Source organism: Gordionus sp. m RMFG-2023, chromosome 3 (genome assembly GCF_954871325.1).
Source record: "Gordionus sp. m RMFG-2023 chromosome 3, tfGorSpeb1-WG-v2, whole genome shotgun sequence".
Lineage (NCBI taxonomy): Eukaryota > Metazoa > Nematomorpha > Gordioida > Chordodea > Parachordodidae > Gordionus > Gordionus sp. m RMFG-2023.
The window spans coordinates 22,682,326-22,703,994 of NC_088777.1; the positions used below are offsets into that span (position 1 = coordinate 22,682,326).

Sequence of the window (21,669 nt, forward strand, 5' to 3'; positions counted from 1 at the left end):
AACATATATATCATTTTTAATGAGATTGACTTTTTACGGAACGGATGTAAAAAACGGATCCATCTTCACTTTGAATGCAGCGGAGCAATTATAAAAAAATTTTTAATTAAAAATATTTTTTTTTTGCTTCAGGGGGCTATTAAATTTTTCAGGGGGCTCGAGCCCCTGGGCGCCCCTTCAGCAATGCCACTGATAGTTATTTAGTAAAAATTTGACATATTAAAGTTTAAAAAAAAACAATGTCAATCATAATATAATTTTATCATTTCTTTGAGCAACATATCAATATGTTTATTCGTTTCACAGCCGCATGGATTCTATAATAGTTAATCAACCAATAGTTATTGATAATGTTCCTTATTTTAGTAAATATGCATATATTTATTTATTATAGGGGTCAGGAATAATTAAAGCTGGTTTTGCAGGAGATCAAATCCCAAAATGCTATTTTCCTAATTAGTAAAAATGTATATTTATCATCATTTAATCAATAATTTAGTGTTGGACGTCCTAAACATGTAAGGGTTATGGCAGGAGCTTTGGAGGGAGATGTATTTATCGGGCCAAAAGCAGAAGTTATTATTCGTTAAAAATTAATATAACCTATCATAGGAACATAGAGGTCTAATGAATATAAAATATCCAATGGAGCATGGCATTGTTAATGATTGGAATGATATGGAGAGAATTTGGCAATACATATTTTCTAAGGAACAATTGCAAATTACATCTGAAGAAGTAATTAACCATTTAAAATAAAGTCTAGATATATTTTAGCATCCTATTTTATTAACAGAAGCTCCTCTTAATCCTCAAAAAAATAGAGAAAAGGCAGCAGAAATATTTTTTGAAACTTTTAACGTTCCAGCATTATTTATATCTATACAAGCTGTACTTAGCTTGTAATTATATTCTATTTAATAGTTTTAAATTTCTTATAGATATTCTTCTGGAAGAACAACTGGTGTTGTTATTGATTCAGGAGATGGAGTAACACACGTGGTCCCAATATATGAGGGTTTTGCCATGCCGCATAGTATATTTAGGTCAGAAATTGCAGGTGATTTTTAATGATATACTTTGAAATATATTTATCTCAGTGACAATGCTTCTTTTTAAAAGGAATTAGCTATGTCTCTTAACTTTTCAAAAAGGGCTAGCTTCATTTTCTTGCTGTAATTTTTTTTAAAGATCAACTCCTTGTTTTTTTGTTAAATTAACCTTACATTCTCTATGCAAAAGCAGTACTCAACAAAATCATATTTTAATTATTACTATAAAATAAAATGTTATCATTGATTTTTATCATTTGACCTAGATAAGCAACCACACTCATTGGGTGTATTTAGTGGTATAGAGATATTTAATTTTGTCTAGGTTAGTACAGGTATATATTTTAGAAAAAACTTTTTAATGATTAAACATAGTTAAGCTCAAAATATTAGAGCTAATAAATGGCTAAAACGTTTTTGCCAAAAACATTCAAGCCTCAATTTTGAAGAAATGAAATCATCTTTTGATTAAAGTCTCGTAGATAGGTAACCCTTATGAATAGTATTTTGTGCATCAGTAGCATAGGGTATATATGGGTCAGTGTCCAAGTTTTTAATTTTTTTATTTATATAGAGCTAACCTAATTTTTATAAATTATATTTAGAACTAAAAAATGTTATTAAAAGCAAAATTACAAATTGACTCCAGATTATAATTGAATATAAGTACATTATATATATTATATTATATCTAACTAGGGCTGTGCCGATCCACATATTTTTCACCGATCTCAATATTTTTTCAAAACCAATCCAATATTTATATATATTTTTTATATACCCCCTTTGAAATATAATTAAGAAATCAATATTTTTTATGAAAAAAATTGAATTGTACATTTAATTTTTATATTTCTACAATAATTAAAGAAAGTTTACGGATATTGGCAGTATTAAATAAATTTTTCATTATTCCTCCCCATGAAATTAGAATTCTGCAGATAATGCATTTTGCAAAATTATCTTTGTCTTTTGTAAAATATTTCTATAATTCAGATACCATATTTAACCCTTCACTACAAAGGTGGGGTAAATAATACCCCATGGCTTTTATAATCTTGGTAATTAAAAATCCTGAAGATAATTTGACCTGGTTTTTATAGTAGTTAATTATTTTGTTATAAAAACAAGTCTATCAAATTTCAAGATAATTGATTTGATATTTTTTAAAATATTTGCAATTTGTTGAGCTTGGGGTAGTATAGGTCCCACCTTTGTAATTACGGTATTTTTTTTTCCCAAATTTTTTTATTAATTAATATTATTGTATATTACAAACTAATATATTACAATTGAAAATAAATTTTTATTTTTAAATTTTTCATTGTTAAATTGTGACCCAAAATTTTATACTATTTTTTTTTCTTGTGGAGATAAATACTATAAAAGATGCATATGGAAAATTTAATATCATCAAGTTGAAGTATTGTCTATTTAATATTTGATATTTATAACATTTTATGTATATTGTGAGTCAGGTGATGATTAGAGATATAAATTTAGTTAATTTGCATTTCGAGAAAATACAATTGTAGTTTCATACATACCAAAGTATAAGAATATAGTGTTGCTTTCTACACACTACATTATGATAACAAAATTGATGTAAACTGTTGAGTTTAAAAAACCAGAAATTATAACTTTTTATAATTTAACAAAAACTGGAGTTGATACAGTTGATCAACTATCCTCCATATATTATATATTCAGGAAATCCAGATGGCTATTCACCATTTTTTATACTATAATAAATATATCAATAATAAATGAACTGATAGTTTAGAAAGCTAATAATTTATCGAATCTAAAAATTTATAAAATTATTGGCAATGGAACTGATAATTCTATATATGATCAGCAGATCTGAGAACCCTAGCATGTAGGATGTTCTCAATATAACTGATGAAAAACATATTCCATCAAATAAAAAGGGAAGATGTTATGATTGTCCAAGAATGAAGGACATAAAAACAACATTTATTTGTTTAAATTGTTCAAAATTCATTTGTAAAGATCAAATGCGTACATTTTGTCGTGAATGTTATTACAAAAATTTACATATTTGATGATTAATATTTTTTTTAATATTTGATATTTTTTTTATAAAATTTATATAATTAGTTTATTCAGGGATTTTAATATTAATTTTGCCCATTAATAGCTTAAACAGGGAAGGGAGAGTAGTATATTTAATGGGAGTTAAAAATTCGCAAAAAAGAAAAAAAATTAAATCAAATGATTTATTAAAATTTGCAGGTTATTTTTTGTGTTGTTTTAAATATAGCTTATATTCGGAGTATATGGCTAAATGGCATCTCTAAAAAAAATATACTAGTTTTATTCATTATCTTAAATAAGTATTTATCATTACTTGTTTGTGATATTTATGTATTTTTTAAATTAGTTTATTGTCTAATATGACTTATTAATTATTGTGTTTGTAATATCATATATATAAATATCATTAAAATCTCTTTTCAAATTTTTTTATATAATTCTTGCAAAATCATTAATTATATATAAAAAATATGAAAATAATGTACAAAATTATATTATAATTATTAAATACATAACAATTTTCTTTAATGCATTTTAAATTGATTAAATTTTGTAAATAAATACTGTAATATAATTTTACTTATATCATAAATAAAGTATCTAATAAAGTTAAATTCTACCTTATTATAATTATTTTATTAAGAGCCTTTTAAAATTATCTAATGTTATATATCAATTGTAGCTTAAATATTTCCTCTAATAAGAACTTGCTAAAATAATTATATATAAAATATATTAGGGATGTGCCAATATTTTTTATCAGATCAGGCCGATTTCATTCATTTTAAAATATCGGTTATCAGCCAATATTATAAAATTTGATCCGATATAAATGGGCTTCTTTAACAAAAATAAAATGTTATAAAAATTTTTAAAAAAATTTATATCTAAAATCATTTATTTTTATAAATAAAATCGAAAATCATTTTTATGTATATTTTTTTAATAATAATAATTAATTAATAAACATTCTGCCATATTGTTATTTTTGGGGGGAATTCTGTTAATAAAAGTGTGCAATATTCTCTTCAGAATCTGTTCTTAGTTAAGCTGGTGATATTGACAGTTACTATCACCGCAAGCTGACCTCTGATAAATTGGAAATATTGGTATTTCTAAAAATAAATCTTCGATATATTAATGTTAAATATTATTTTAAATATTTATTTCAAATTTCATAATATAATTTATTATGTATATAGATTAATGTTATTACTTATTATATAAAAGTGATTTAACAATAAAAATATTTTATATACTTTTAGAATTGCAATTGAATTGAATATAAACTATAACTGATCATTATAATATATTTAAATGACATAAGTTATGTATAGTTAAATTATAGATGTTATACTAATAAAAAGTATATTAAAAATTAAAACCATTGGTATCTTTACAGAATACAAAATTAGATATGATATCGGATCGGTAATCGGCTGATATTAACTTAATATCAGGAATATCGGATCGGCCTCCAAAAAGTGGCATCGATAAAAAATATATATCCAAAATTATTTTAATTTGATAATCAACCATCTTTTATAAAAAAATTTAATAACAATTATCTAAGAGGGACTTAAGTATAGGTATTATTATGTTAATAATTATAAAATAAAAATGTATAATATACTTTAATATGTTTAACAAAGTTTATAGAGGAGTTTGTTGAACTTTTAATAACTTTTTTACTTGTGGAATTTTGACATTCAGCTTATACCTTATTCTTTTTCACATGAATTACTTTATAAAATTTTCCATCTAGAATTTTAAGATTCGGATTTGATTCAGGAGAACCTATCTCCATAATTTCATCTTCACTACTATGATTGTTAAACATTCTACTAATTAAAAAATATTACATGTAAAATATATCCTTCTCTTATTTAGTTTTGGTGTTGTTATTTTTAATTTATCTATCTTTGTGACATGTAAAATTTCCAACTAATTTTGGTTATCAATATATTTAAAATATAGAGGGAAAAAATAAAGAAAATAATACAAGATTTCACAAAGAAAATAAAGTTACATTGTGTGATATGTAAATGTTTTAAACATGAATATTAAAAAGAATCATAAAGGATCTTAGATACAGATACTAGTATCTTATTAAAAATGTCAATAAGATACTGAGTACAAGATACAAAAGGATCTTGTATCTTAGATACAAGTATTCGCGGTACTGCCCAACTCTGACCGTTGGGCCTTTTATATCTGATATGTTAAGTCCTGCTGAAAGTAATGGGAATATAAACTGACGAAAGGTCTTTATGAATTAGAGTTAAGGACCCAATGGCATGAATGTCTACATTTATCTTTGAATACTAGTAGTGGAGTGCAAGTATTTACTGCTGCATGGAAGCTGCATAGATTGCAGATGTGTTGGAGGATTATATTACAGCTATCTGAATCTTTTATAGGAATCTGTGTGCCCAAGTTTTGATTTATGTTTTATTGCTAAATAAAAGCAGTTAATTAGTTCCTGTGAAGTGGGTTGGATATAGGGCTGAAATATCGGATCAGCACCAATATCTAGCATATATCAGATCGGGTCGATACCTGTAAAAAACCGATCTGATATTTTTCTTTTTCTTTTTGTTATTTTTCTAAATAATTTTTTCTAAACAATGCAAATGCATAACACCCCTTAGTATTTTAAAAGTTTTTTTATAAAAATAGAAAGGAACACCCTATTTATTTTAAATCTTTTTTAATAATAAGGCCAATTTTATTATTAAATAAAAGAATTTTTTTAACCCTTCACTACAAAGGTGGAAAAAAATCCCTTAACTACAAAGGTGGAATCTATTTTACCCCAAATTTTGATTAGCTATATTTCAGAACATATTAAAATTTGAGATCTAAAATTTTGAATATATATTAAAATATTTTTGGAAATAATAAATACAACATCTTAGATTAATAGTTACTTCTAAAAAAGTTATGCAAGTTTTCCAAAAAATTATAGTTTTATCACCATAAAAAATTTAAAAAATGCAAATTTTATTATATATTTTATTAAATCAATTTAATTCATTAATAAATATTTTATTAATTATTGCAAATATTCATTCTTATATGTGTTTGTGTATGCTATGTTCTTCATAAATAAATAATAAAAACTGTATTTTATAAACTATTCATTTAATTGTTAATGATAATTTAAAAGTATCTTGTATTTGAGATACTCTAATTTAGTAAAAAATACAAGTATCTTTTATCTTGTATTTTTTTGATATTTTGAAAAAGATACTAGTATCTGTATCTAAGATTCATTTTTTTATAAAGAATCTGTATCTGTATCTAGATTCTTTTTCTGTAGGACCTACCCAACTCTGCCAACGGTAACCCCTCAAGCCATATGCCAATGAATGATTTTTAATTTGAGAAGGAATAGTATAAACTCATTTGCCAAATCAAATGCTCTATTATATATCAAATTACAATTTTATTTATTTTATTTTTAAACAATTTATTTACTAATATTTGTCTCTCGACCTTATTATAGAAAGGTGCTAACTAACGCTCCCAAGTTTTATAAAAGCTAGACCTTTTTTTAAAAAAATATAATTAATATTATTGTTTATATTTATACCTTTATTTATTCAGAAGATATTAATTATTTTATTAGTAATTTACAGTGATGCACTACAAAAAATCAGGTAATGGCGTTGTTGTTTAGAAAAAGTAATTACCTTTACCATCATTTTTATTTTATTATTGTTTAATGTTTAAAACATTGTTAAAACAAATTATATGTGTATCTCATATCATTCTTCTTTCAGCTGTTATTTTTATTGATCTATTGGATTTCTTAAATTAAATTAGAGAATAGTTCTAGTGAAGATAATATTAATTGTGAATTATCTTCATTGCTCTAAAGAACAAACGAAGAAAAGAAACGATATTTAATATCTTTTTTGAAGAAAGATAATGTTGATAAAAATAATTTTTATTTATAAAGATATGTCTAATGAGATGAACTATCAAAATTTTTTAAGAATAAATATACATTTTTGGAAAACCTTAAACATTTTCCAATGATATACCTTTTTTATAAACATATTCCCCTGCCATTCTATTGATTGCGAGTGAGTACTGAAAAAAAGTGCTGAGAGATGATCTTGTTTATCTAAGGAAAATTGGAAATAATTGTTATTAAAAATTATCAATATATTTATAGGAATCATAATATTATAATAATGATAAAAATTATGTGTCATATTTATTTATTTAAATTTTGGGATTTATATAATAAATATATAATATCGACTGTTGAAATAAAAGAAAAACAATTTATGCGAAATCTTTTCATATTAACAGTTTCAATATTTTTTAAAAAAGTAAAGTAACGGCGTTATTTTTTTTAAAAGTAACACAAGATGTACGCTTTTTAAAAGTAACATCAATTTAAAGATTTTTATAGTAACGTAGATATACCGATGTTATTTTTTCAGAGTAATATCTTCAGCTCTAATAAATAAGCAGATTCACATATATTTTAAAGATATCAATTGTTTTATTTGATCAAGGTCGTGATATCACGCGCTATCTACGTCAGTTACTTAGAAAAGAAGGATTAAATTTTCACACCTCATCTGAAATGGAAGTTGTCAAAAATATAAAAGAAGTATTCTTTTAATTATATATAATTTAAAAAATAAAAATGTGGAATTTTAATAAAATTAGCTAAGTAAGATATTGTAACATTAACAAATAGTTTCTTACAGTGGTTATAATTTTTGAAATATCTGCTGCCCCAGATTTGGGTCTAGTTATCCCCTGACTGAGAAGCCTATAAGCGGGTTATACATAACCATAATAACTATATTTTAATTATTTATTAAAGATTTTACACTTTTTTTAGAAAATCTGTTACCTTGCATTAAGTCCCCAACAAGAAGAAAAAATTAATACTATTAAAGCTCAATATTTGCTTCCAGACGGAAATACAATTGAGGTTTTATTTTTAATATGATTGATATCTTATATATTTTTTCCCTGATTTCCGATATTCACAAATTTAAATTGATTTATAATAATTGACGTCGGGGCAACCTAAATTTTTTCACAATTTGAGCAATCCTTAATTTATAAAAATTTATATGGTTTTAATTGAACACCTCAATTTATTAAAAATATTTTTTAGCCTAAATTTAAAAAAAGGTAGCTCTTAAACAGTCTAAATGATCAGAGCATGTGTTATTCATCCTCTAATATATTAGATACATTTCTTAAAATAAAATAATAATTGTACATTAAAAAATAATCATTATCTTAGATATTTTTTATAAGTAAAATAGAGAATGATCAATTTATTTTTGAATTAAAAAGATGGTGAAAATTTTACTTGTGAAGAAATTATTGAAATTTAAAAATTATATTCTAAATCACTTATCAAAAATTTATAAATTAAAAAAAATATATTAAAGGAGAAATGTTATTGTTTATAAAAAAAATTGTCCTCATATTATCTGCAATATCGTTTTTCCTTTCACATGTCCTCTTTGTAACAGGGTTTCGCACCGTTAAGTATAGTCGGTTCGTTTCGGTTTTTAGTTTAAAATTGTATAAAGGTTTCGTTCCATTTCTGTTTTTTTAAAAAAAATTCATATCATTTCGGTTTATAATTTATAAAGGTTCTTTTCGGTTTGTTCCGGTTTTTATAGATTTGTTTTTTTAAAAAAATCTTTTTAGTTTATATTTTTATAAATTCTAATTTAATTTAACCATGATTATCTAATAAATATTTTTATTAAACTTAGTAAATATAAATCAGACAAATTAATTATTTTTATTTCATAAATAAATAATATAAAGACTAACATGCGCAAATACAATGAGGAATAAAATACCTCATAAATATAATGAAATTTATACTATTTATGTTTAAAAAGAGAATTAGAACGGATAACTAAAATATTTACTAATATTTTGGAATTTAATTTAGTTCTGCGAGAGTATAAACTTTGGGCTAGAAAATACTTTTTTTACTGATACCTGCATAGCTGAAATTGCCAGCACAGTTATAGCTAACTTATAAAGATTTGGTATACTAACATTTTCCCAATAATTCAAAAGATTAGTATCTTTTTTTAATCTCTCTATATTATCAAATGACCGAATTATATATTCTATTTCTATACATTTATTATAATTTTCTATGCCCTGTATTATTCTTATTAAGGCTTTCACGCGACTTTAATAAATATTCAAAATCATCATCTAAATTATCTTTCGAATGTGAACAAGTAGACATAGTATCTATAATTTCAATATTCTGATTACTAAAATTTTGTATAAGTTCCAAGTTTTAGAAAGATGTCTTTTGGCGATTTCTTTTCTTCAATTTTAAAAATATATTATATCTTGGGTCGAGATATATAGCTGAGCAATAAAAAAGTCATTTTTCAAATTTATTTCTCATAGAAACGAAAAGTCTGGCGGAGTTTCTACTTTGCTCGTTTGCATGATACATTTGATCCACGCGGCATAAAAATCGCCCATTTGTCAATTGTTCACTTTGTATATATTTTGTCAAAATATAAACTGGATATAAAGCTTTTAATATAACGCTAATTATTTTCAATTCATTCTCTGATAAACATTTTTCGCGATCATTGCTTTGGAGCGATATTTCTTAGCAAAAGTTTTTTAACTCTAGTAATCTCTCCAACATTAAATAGATTGAGTTCCATCTTGTGCAACAATCTGTTTTTTTCAAATTTTATTTGGACAGAATCCATTGTTGTCTGATTTCTTATTTTTTCGCATATGTTTCTTGATAATCACAATTTCATTTGAATTTTTAATGCAATCACTAATTGTTAATTGAAATGTATGTGAGGCACATCTAACCCATTAATATGGATCTGGCATTAGGTAGATTAATATTTTCAATATTAAAAGGCTCTTTATTTTCATCATCAATTATATCATTGTTATATTTAAATTATCATTATCTATATCATCAGTATTTAAATAAACGTTAAGCCTAGCATCTTCTTCATCTTGTATTAATAGCTTAATTAATTTAATCATATTTGCTGCATTATCTGTGGTTATCGTGTAAATTTGCTCAATTCTTATTCATTCTTTTAGAATATCTTAATAAATTTTTTTAAGATTCTAATGTGTGTCGTTCTTTTATCTCTCTCATGCATAGAGTTCTTAATTTTATTTTTCCGCTATTTATTAATTGAATGTTGATCCCCAATATGGACCTATCCTATCTAGTTGTTAACGAAATAAGGTTTGGTATATTTCCTTTTATTTTGCGAAAAATCAAACGCCATTTTTTAAAATATTGTTTGTATATATTTTCCGAATTGATAGTTAAATTTCCACCCAAACTATAATTATTGGGTTTATAATATTTCGAAATATTTTATCGTTCGTCAATTGATTTCATTGGTCTTTCGTGAACTGTTATTTACTCGATGCAGGAGCGGATTAAAGTTTCTTTATTGATATTAATTTATATTGTAGTAGTTTTGGCCTTAAAAGCATTTTGGATTGTATTATACTGATTTGCATTTTTCGTTATTTAAGTTTCTTTAATAGTCAAATTTTCTTTCTTTTTAAAATAATTTGAATTCCCTATCGTGGAACCTTTCTATATGTCGCTCGAGATTTGCAGCATGGTCAGCAGTTAAAACTATACCACAATCTTCAAGTTTACAAATTGATTGATTTTTTTATAATATGAATATCTAATTTTTGACTTTTCCCGAACCATTTAATAGATACTAATATACTATATGATGATGAATATATCAGAAAAAAAGCTTAATTGAACCAATTTTACATTCATTTATATTATAATATGGTTATTTTTTTATCTTTTAAAAAAATCTTGAATCATAGAATTTAAATGATAATAAATAAAATGTCAACAATATTTTAATGATCAGTATAATTTTTTATTTATAATCATATAGTTTTTTTAAATTCAAAATTCTAATATTCATTTAAGTCATTATAAATTATTTATTATTAAAATAATGTTAGTTAACAATATTATTATTCATAATGCAAAATAGAAAATATGATTAAAGAATGGCATTTGTAATGAATATTCTTCTAAATCTGTTTTTTTAAATGATAATAAATCTTACTATAAATTTTCAGCTTAAATAAATTAACTACATTTCATTAAATGATTTATTTTTATACTTTTATTTATGCGTTTTATATTAAATAGACTTTTTTTTTTTTTTCTTCTCTTTAGCTTTCACCTTTTCTGGTGGTAAGCTCCTTCAACATCTCTCTCCACTTTATGTTATTCATACAATCTCTTTTATCTATTTTATACTTCTTTATATTGGCTCTAACTTTATGGCCCCATTTTACGTTTGCCCATAACTTCCAAACTTTCAACTTTATTTCCTATGTAGTTCATAGGCCTTCTCATTGTGTGCCCATACCACCTAAGTCTGTTTACCATTAACTTAGTCTTAATGGGCACTACCTTTAAACTATTTAGTATTCTTGTACTGCGCACCTTATCCTTTCTTGTTAACCCAGCAATCATCCTCAGCATTCTCATCTCCATAGTTTGTAGACTTCTCTCGTCTGATTCTTTGGTTGGCCATGTTTCCGAACTATATAGAATAGTTGGTACTGTAGATTTTTCCCTTTAATTTGTGTGGGATTCTTTTGTCAAATAGCACTCCAGATAAAGATCTCCACTTTAACCACCCTTGATTAATCTTATTCTTTATCTCTTTTTCTATTGTGCCGTTTGTTTGTATAGTGGAGCTCTATTTGCAGCTTTTAATTGTCGATATCTGCCATTCATTTATATCATTACTCTCTGTTTCATCTCCTCCTATCATCATATACTCCGTTTTTTCTCTATATACTTTTAGCCCCTGCTTTTCTAGGATATTTATCCAACTTACTAATCTTTCTTTCATTTCATCCTTGGATTCGGCAAGTATCACAATATCAACTGCAAATATCATATTCCACGGGACTGTTTGAGGTATAAAGAGAAGTGGGCTGAGAGCCGACCCTTGATGAACTCCTTCGGCTATTGTGAAGTCTGCTGAAGTACCTGTTGTGCTACGGACCATTGTTGTATGTCCCATATACATATCCTGTATTATTCTTATATATTTTTCGGGAACTTTTTTGTGGCGTAGCGCCCACCAGATAAGTTTTCTTGGGATTCTATCGAAGGCCTTTTCTAGATCGAGAAAGACCATGTGTAGCTTTTTGTTCTTTTCTCTGTATTTTTCACTCATTTGCCTAATTGCATGGATAGCATCGGTTGTTGATCTTCCAGGCATAAAGCCAAACTGTGTCTCTCCTTTTCTATTATATCTCTTAATCTTTTTTCTATTATTTTTTCGTATAGTTTTAGACAGTGTGACATTAGTTTTATGCCCCTGTAATTTTGACAATTGTGTGGATCCCCTTTATTTTTGAAGATAGGAACTAGATAGCTCTTCCTCCATTTTTGGGGAACCTCTTCATTTCCAAGTATTTTATTGTACAGATTTGTGAGGAGATGTATTCCATCATCTCCTAGTGCTTTAAGGCTTTCTATTGGAATATCGTCTGGACCCCTAGCTTTGTTGTTTTTCATATGCTTGAGGCATGTGATTATTTCTTGTTCCGTTATAGGTTGTGTACAAGGTTTTGACAAGGGGAGTGTTCATCGAGATGCAATAGTTGAGAAGCTCCTGAAAATATTCTTTCCATCTATTCATTATTTCTTTTTCCTTTATTATCAATTTCCCATCTTTATTTTTGATTACTTTCGGAGCTCCTTTTATATCCCTAGAGTTCTTTTTCAGTCATCGAAGAAAAACTTGAAAGTTTTTATGGTTCTTACCAGGATTGAACCCGCGTCCTTGTTCATACTCGTGTTTCCAAGCCTACATCTTACCCATTAGGCCACCCCGGCGATATTAAATAGACTTACATTGAGTTAAAAATAATAGCAAGTTTTATATTTTGTTATTAAACTAAATATAAATACTATGTTTAACTTAAATTACCCATTTTGTCATATTCTATATAAACTAAGGTAAACTTTTTTTGAATATATTAATTATTAAGAAATTATTATAAAACAGTATTATATTAAAAGTGGTCAGTACTTGATTTTTATTAGATGTTAGTTATTAATGATAGAATTATATTATTTTCCCCTAAATTATTCACAAATATTATTATAAAAACTAATTAATAACTAATATATATATATAAGAATAAACTTGTAGCCAAGAATAGTTTTCTATGATTTTAAGATTATATCTTATCTAATTAATGGTAATTTGCCTAATCTCTATTAAATTGAGTATTTATTATAAAAACAATAAGCTTGGTATTGATTGATATTTAGATAATATAAAAAAATCTTAATTTGAAAATAAATCCGATTTTTTAAATTGCCCCCAAGGAAAATTAAAATTTCAAATTTAGGTTAATAATATTTTTTTTTGAACGTGTTTAAACCTGTTTAAAATATTTATAACAGTTCGGTTCGCTCTTTTTATATTTTCTTTATAACTGTTCGGTTACGGTTCAGAAAGTTTAAAGGTTTATTCCGGTTTGGCGGTTCGCTTCGGTTCGAAACTGCTTTGCAACATCAGTGTTGAAGATAATGGACACCGTCTATTATACTGCTAGTCCATTTCATGTCAAATCGATCAAAGGAGGCCCATTTTCGCCCTTTTAAAATTGTTAAAAATCTCTGGAAACATTTAGATCAGTAATAAATAAGAAGGCCGTTTGTTTTAACTCGCTAACACGCCTGGTTCCCACGATATAGCTTTAAATGTGCGAAAATTATTATCGCTTAAATATCAAAAACTATTTAAGGCATAAATTTAAATGAAAGCGAATATATTGGTCAAGCAGATTTTTCTGAAAATTTTACTGTTGTGGTTCAAGATGTAGTAACAAGGATTTTACTGGAATAAAGTGCAAGTTACCATTTATCCTCTTGTGATTTATTACAATTACAAAACACTTAATAATTTAAATCATTTAAGTTTCTTAATAATATCGGAATTTCTCATTCATAATATAGTCCGCTACTTAAATTATCCAATTTCTCAAGATAAAATTGAATCTGTATTTTATTTAAATTCAACAGATTCACAAATATTAAACATAACATTTCACTCGAATAGTGTTAATTAGTCGAGTTCTTTCGACTGACTATTAGTCGTAGTCTTGTAAATCGAGTAAAAACTTTAGCGACTAAAACGACTAATTTAGTCGACTAAAGCAAAATTTGGTCGATTAAAGCAAAATTTGGTCGACTAAAGCGACTAATTTAATCCACCCATTTAGTCGGCTTAATCGTCAAATTTAGTCTTCTAAATATAATTTAGATTTTTGAGGCGTACCGAACCTGCATCACTGTAGGGTCGGGGTTAGTGTTGTTAATTAGTTCTTCCGACTACTTGAGATATTAGAGAAGATGTACAAAAGTAATGTGACAATTGTCATAATCGTTATTTTTAATTTTTGAATTTTTTTGAAGCAATAGGATAAAATTATAATGCTAAATTAAAATTTAAATGTGGATGTACTATAGAAAAATGACAATTGTCATAAACGTTATTTTTTTTTGAATTTTTTCAAAGCAAATGTAAAAATATATAATGTAAACATGTTAAATTAAAATTTCAGTGAAGATGTTTCATTAAAAGTGACAATTGTCATAATCGTTATTTTTTAACTTTATTGAATTTTTTTTATAGTAAAGAGGTAAAATAAATATTGTAACGATGTTAAGATAAAATTTTAGTGAAGATGTATCATAGAAAAGTGACAATTGCCATAATCGTTATTGTTAAATTTTTGAATTTTTTTTATAGTAAATAGGTAAAAATAAATATTGTAAAAATGTTAAGATAAATTTCAGTGAAAATGTACCATAGAAAAGTGACAATTGTCATAATCGTTATTTTTTAACTTTTTTAAATTTTTTTAAAGCAAATAGGTAAAAATATATATAACATGTTAAGATAAAATTTCAGAAGATGTACCATAGAAAAATGACAATTGTTATTTTTTAATGTTTTTTAAAGCAAAGTGACAATTGTCATAATTGTTATTTTTTAACTTTTTGAATTTTATTTATAGTAAATAGGTAAAAATAAATATTGTAAAGATGTTGAAATAAAATTTCAGTTAAGATGTACCACAGATAAGTAACAATTGTCATAATCGTTATTTTTGAACTTTTTTAATTTTTTAAAGCAGATAGATATTGTAAAGATGTTTAATTAAAATTTCAGTGAATATGAAAAGTGACAATTGTCATACTCGTTATTTTAATCTTTTTTGAGTTTTTTTATAGTAAATAGGTAAAAATATATATTGTAAACATGTTAGGATAAAATATCAGTGAAGATATACCATATAAAAGTGACAATTTTTATAATTGTTATTTTTTAACTTTTTTGAATATTTTTATAGAAAATAGTTAAAAATAAATATTGTAAAGATGTTAAGATAAAATTTCAGTGAAGTTGTACCATAGATAAGTGACAATTGTCATAATTGTTATTTTTTAACTTTTTTGAATTTTTTTATAGTAAATAGCAGTGTTGTTAAACGCTACTTTTAAAAGTAGCGCGCTATCGCTACCACTATTTTATAAAAAAAGTAGCGCGCTATCGCTACCGCTATCGTTTTCAAAAATATCCCATGCTCATATTATCTTGCCCTTCTAAGATTTTAAGTGAGGCAGCAACATATTGCATAACCTAAAAAATTAAAATGGTTAAATATTATATAATATTATTTATTAATTAAAAATACTTCAGTATATTCTTTAATAAAAGTATGCTCCTCCACATTAAATGTATTCCCATTTGATCCAATATATAATTCATTTCCATTTTTTTCTCATCTAGAAACAATGCTAAAAGTTTCATAGCATTGTAAACACTATTCCACCTTGTAGTGTTTGGTGTCAATAAATAACGTCCTAATTTTTTTTTGAAAATATCAGAAGTCTTTGATGACTTATTTTGTTTATTCCAAAGAGCTTGGCATTTAGAAAATGTAGATCTTGATACTCTTTTAAAATCCTCATTTAATAATGCTTCTTCAGCATCCACTGTCGCAACTAAATTTAGGTTGTGGCAGGAACAACGATGATGGCTAGGTAACATAGAAGACTTTATTGAAGATCCTAAATATTATAAATTTTATTTTATATTTGTGAAAAATTAAATATAAAATAATTTAAAACCAAGGATGTCATGAACATCAATTATCTCAAACTCCATTTCATCATCCTCTTCTTGTTCTCCATCTTCAATATTTTTGTCAGGAATATTACTAGTATTGTTATTATTATTATCTTCCCCAAATATTCTATATTTTTATATCATATTATAAAAAAATTATAATAAATTTAAAACCTGAAGGCCTTCAGGAAATTAGACCCATTATCCGTAATCATCTTACAAACCTTGTTTTTAATTTTGTAAGACCTATGGATTTCTGCAATAATATTGGCTAGAATGTCATAAGTGTGACAGCCAATTATTCTCTTTAGAGCTAACGCTACAGATTTTCGTTTAAGATTTTTAGGATTATGTGCAGTTACTCCTAAATAAGCTCTAAAAATATGACATATTTTAAATCAGAAAATAAACATTTTTACCTACTATTGTGAGTCCAGCAATCTGCCGTTGTACAGACGTAGGAGACATCTGATAGATTTAATATCAAAGATTCTTTCATTTCCTTAAAGCTCTCCAAAATTCTTGCCATCAGTGTCTGCCGGCAAAATATCTTGGTCCGTGGAGAAAAAGTGTTTATCATCTTTATAAAAGAATCATTATCCACCAAGGATAATGGTTGAACTGTATCAATTATAAAGTTCATAATGAGTTTATCAGCCAATTTTTGGGATACACCAGGTGTTGATGAATCCATATTGGTTAATTTTGTTTGTATTAAATTTGATTTGGAAGTGGGTTTATCTTCTTCCATTACCCCAAAACTTTTGAGATATTTTTCAATCTCTTTATAATTTGAAGTGTGCACAGTTTAAAATTATAAAATACTTAGAATAAAAATTATGTAGGAGATAAGTACATAAAAATGATTGAAATAACTATTTTAAAATGTTTTAAATAATTTAGATAAAATTTATGAATATATAAAAAAAATGATTGGTTTTTGATTTTAATTTATTTTAAAAATTAAAGATTAGCCTACATATTGATATTAAATTTGTTTAATATATTACCTTTAAATGTTTTTTCAAATTAAAGCTGCTCGTATGATTTGAAGAGATAATTTTGCTGCACATCTTGCACCGAAACCGATATCCAGTATTAATTTTTTCTTCAAGGTTAAAGTATTTCTTGAATTTTGGGAAAGGATCATCTATATTTTGCTCATTTTCCAAAGAATATTTCAATATCTTCAACAATCTCACACATAACAAGATTTATAAAGCTTAATATAAAATGTAAAATGAAATATAAAATAAGATAAAAGCAAGGACATACCAATAACGGAATTTCAAAAATATATAATTTAATGAATGCGCGAAATATAAATTAAATACAGATTGCTATTTAACAACTGTTTATATCTAATATATAACAATAATGTATATTTTTAAATATAAATTTAAATTTCAAAATTAAATTAAATAAAAGGATTATAATTTTAGATTTTATAAAAAATATATTTTAATAATTTTTAGATGTATTTATTATGTAAAATTAAATTAGTAGCGAGCTACCGCTATCTCTATTTTTTAGTAGCGCGCTATTTTGACAACACTGGTAAATAGCAGGGATGTAAACCCGGACCCTGACCCTGAACTCTCCTGGACCCTCGTATTTTGGCTGAACCCGGACCCTTTTAAAAAGTGGAAGGTCCAAGGGTTCAGGGTGTTAAAAATTTTTATAGTGTTGTATATGCTTCTATATATTTAGACCCGCGATATCAGGTTTTATTAAGTAGTGAACAAAAACAAATGGCTATAGACCATCTTGAAGATTTATGGCATACCCAAAACTCTATTATTTACAATACATTGGTGGTTACAACAATATCTACTGGTTGTAGCGATAACAATGATAATGATAACGATATTGATGATCTGGAAATTTTACTATTAGATAGAGAAAAAAAAATTAAATTATCATCTGATAGAAAGGAGAAAAAAATATCTATTGTATCTTTAATAGAAAAATTCTCGGAAGTTATGAGAATAAATAGAGATGCAAACATTTTAAAATTCTGGGAGGAAAATTCTTCAATATATCTAGAATTAAATACCTTTTTGGATGTACCGGCGACACAAGTACAATAATTTATGTATTATAAAAATGACTATCTATTTTAGGTAAGCGTAGAACGTGGATTTTCATCGTTGACTAATTTACGTGGAAATCTGAAGGATGATATTTTAGAAGATATCATGATTGTGCAATTGAATAAAATATTTAAAATATAAATTATCTCATTTTGAATTATAAATGTGTATATATTGAAGTATAATAAAAAATGAATGAAAGAAGTCTATTTTGAGTCATTATTCTTATGTTTTCTCTAAACCCGAACCCTGGACCCGGTCATTTTAAATTTATTACCGAACCCGGACCCTTTTTTTTTGTCGAAGGGTTCACATCCCTGGTAAATAGCTAGGAAAACAATTATGACAATTGTCACTTTTCTATGGTACATCTTCACTGAAATTTTAACTTAACATGTTTACAATATATATTTTTACTTATTTTTTAAAAAGATTAACGAGTATGACATTTGTCACTTTTCTATGGTACATATTCACTGAAATTTAATTAAACATGTTTACAATATATATTTTTACCTATTTGCCTGAAAAAATTAAAAAAAAATACGATTATGATAATGGAACATATTCACTTTTAATGAAACATCTTCACAATACATATTAATACCTATTTGCTTTAAAAAATTAAAAAATAACGATTATGACAATTGTTACTTATCTATGGTGCATCTTCATTGAAATATTATCTTAACATCTTTACAATATTTATTTTTATCTATTTACTATGAAAAAATAACAATTATGCAATTGTCAATTTCCTATGGTATATCTTCACTGAAATTTTATCTTAATATCTTTACAATATTTATTTTTTATTTTCCTATAAAAATATTCAAAAAAGTTAAAAAAAATAACAATTTTGACAATTATCACTTTTATATGGTACATATTCACTGAAATTTTATCTTAACATCTTTAAAATATATTTTTTTACCTATTTGCTTTAAAAAGGTTCAAAAAATACGATTATGACAATTGTCACTTTTCTATGGTACATCTTCACTGAAATTTTAATTAAACATCTTTACAATATATATTGATACCTATTATTTGCTTTATAAAAATTCAAAAAAGATTAAAAATAACGATTATGACAATTGTCACTTTACTTTTGTTCATCTTCTCTGATATCTCAAGTAGAAGGAAGAACTAGATTAACAACACTACCCCGACTATACAGTGATGCAGGTTTGGTACGTCTCAAAAATTATATTTAGACGACTAAATTATTCGATTAAACCGACTAAATGGGTAGACTAAACAGACAACCAATTTGGTCGAGACTAAATAGATCAACTAAGCCGACTAAATTAGTCGCTTTAGTCGATCAAATTAGTTGCATTAGTCAACCAATTCATTATCATTCAATAACTAATGTTTCGCTTTCCTTAGCACATCTTGTTCTGATTCATATTATATTATGATTTTCTTTAATATTTTTAATCAGTTTTCCTGTTATCGAGATCTTCAGTCGATTTCAGTTTCAGTAAGAATATTAACCCAAATTGACCAATTTTTTTCTGAAAAAGTACTGAGCCGGTCTCGATTAAAAATCTGATGGCACGGCCCTCTTCAGCCATGGCAAGGGATATTTTTTTAAAAAATTCTTGCCAGGTCGGGCTCAAATTATGGACATGTTGGATGGAAAACGCCATTGACGTTTATGATAAAATTTTCTAAGTACTTAAGTAATTATTTGATTCTGATAGGTCGAGCGTTCCCTGGAGCTAGTCTAATTTGTTCTTCAATTTTGCCTCTCTCTTCTGTAGACAGATGCGGTAGGATGTCCGTCATCTTGCCTATCTGTTTTTGATGGCGTCGGTGCGTTTTAATCATTGCTTCCTGTTGTCAGGACTTCGTTCGAGAATCTTTTTTTATCTGATCCCAGGTGTCTTCTTACTTTCGTGTCGCCTTCATTTATTCTGTAAGTCTAGTTGCCTTCTCTGTCCGTGATCACACCTTTGCCCCATTTGTTGTCTTTGAACGTTTTAAACCATACTTTATAATCGACCTCTATCGTTCTCGCAGGCGATATAACTTTCTCTAATGGATTGACGCTTATTTTTGTTGGTTAAATAAATCCCAAGTGGTTCTTGTCGAGTATGGAAACATCGCTAAGCGAAATAACTGTTGCAGTATTGGGTGTGTTCCGGTAACAGAACAAAAACCTTTCCAGTGCAATCTTCTCGTCAATTTTATTATTCACCAAGCTTCTTCTCATGTGCGTTTTTTATGTCCTTATCATTCTTTCCGCCAGCCTATTAGATTGCTGATGATATGCTGACGTCACTGTGTGCTTTATCCCGTGATCTTTGCTTTTCGAATAATTTACAGGTGAAGTTTATGTCAATATCCGTCGAAATTTGTTCAGGTAATCCAAACAAGCTTATGGGTTGCATCAATTCGATGACAGTCTGTCCAGCCATGATAGAGTTCATCGATTTATGATGGGGAACTTGTTGTAAGCGTCCATTATCACCAACCAATATTCTTGAAGAAACGGCCCTGCGTAATCGATATGCACCCTTTCAAAGGGTTTATTAGGAAATCCATGCGTGTTGTATTTTTTTTGAATTGTCTGTCCATTCATTGCATGAATCACAATTCTTTAGTCTATGTTTATGTTGATGCCGGGCCACCAAATATAGTCTCTGGCCAATAGTTTTGTCATGTGTGCTCCCAAATGCCCTCTATGCAATTCCTGCATCATTGATTTTCTCATGCTGAATGGTATGATCACTTTTGATTCGTTGTAAAGGCAATTAGCTATTATACTCAATCTGTTTTCCATGAACCTGTAAGTTTTGTTTTGTATGACTTCGCCCTTTCTTATATCATTAACGACGTCCGTGATCTCTATCGTTTTGAGTCTCTAGAGCTACTTTCTCGAACTTTCGGTATATCCCATAGCTCCTCATCTTCCATCACGTGCACATCTTCATTGTCCGCAGCTAGAGGAAATCTGGATAAAGTCGGTTACCACGTTGAGCTTGCCCGATCTGTGGACTATCTTGTAATTGTGATCCCCCATCGCAATGTTCCATTTTTGAAGTCTCATTGAGATGGCGGTGTTATCCTTTAAACCTTTAGTGAAGTGTATAGTAGCGGTTTGTGGTCCGTTATTATAGTAAACCTCATCCCAATAAGATATTCTTGGAATATCTACGGCAAAGATTATTGCCATTGCTTCTCGCTCTATATTAGTATAGTTGACCTCAGCCTTCAACAACGATCTCGAGGCAA

The 21,669-nt window shown here is 26.6% G+C and overlaps 1 protein-coding gene across 3 annotated transcripts in view; it reads left to right on the plus strand.

The window, feature by feature from the left end:
• Positions 1 to 263: 263 nt before the first annotated feature.
• The window catches only part of LOC135927347 (alpha-centractin-like), a 28,770-nt gene continuing 7,364 nt past the window's right edge, over positions 264 to 21,669 (plus strand). For all 3 annotated transcript variants that reach the window (XM_065463315.1, XM_065463314.1, XM_065463316.1), the window contains exons 1-8: positions 264 to 352; positions 395 to 459; positions 500 to 575; positions 613 to 738; positions 778 to 902; positions 942 to 1,060; positions 7,643 to 7,740; positions 7,978 to 8,070. In XM_065463315.1, coding sequence (XP_065319387.1) covers positions 311 to 352; positions 395 to 459; positions 500 to 575; positions 613 to 738; positions 778 to 902; positions 942 to 1,060; positions 7,643 to 7,740; positions 7,978 to 8,070 — 744 coding nt within the window. In that variant the 5' untranslated portion in view covers positions 264 to 310. The remainder of the gene's footprint in view (positions 353 to 394; positions 460 to 499; positions 576 to 612; positions 739 to 777; positions 903 to 941; positions 1,061 to 7,642; positions 7,741 to 7,977; positions 8,071 to 21,669) is intronic.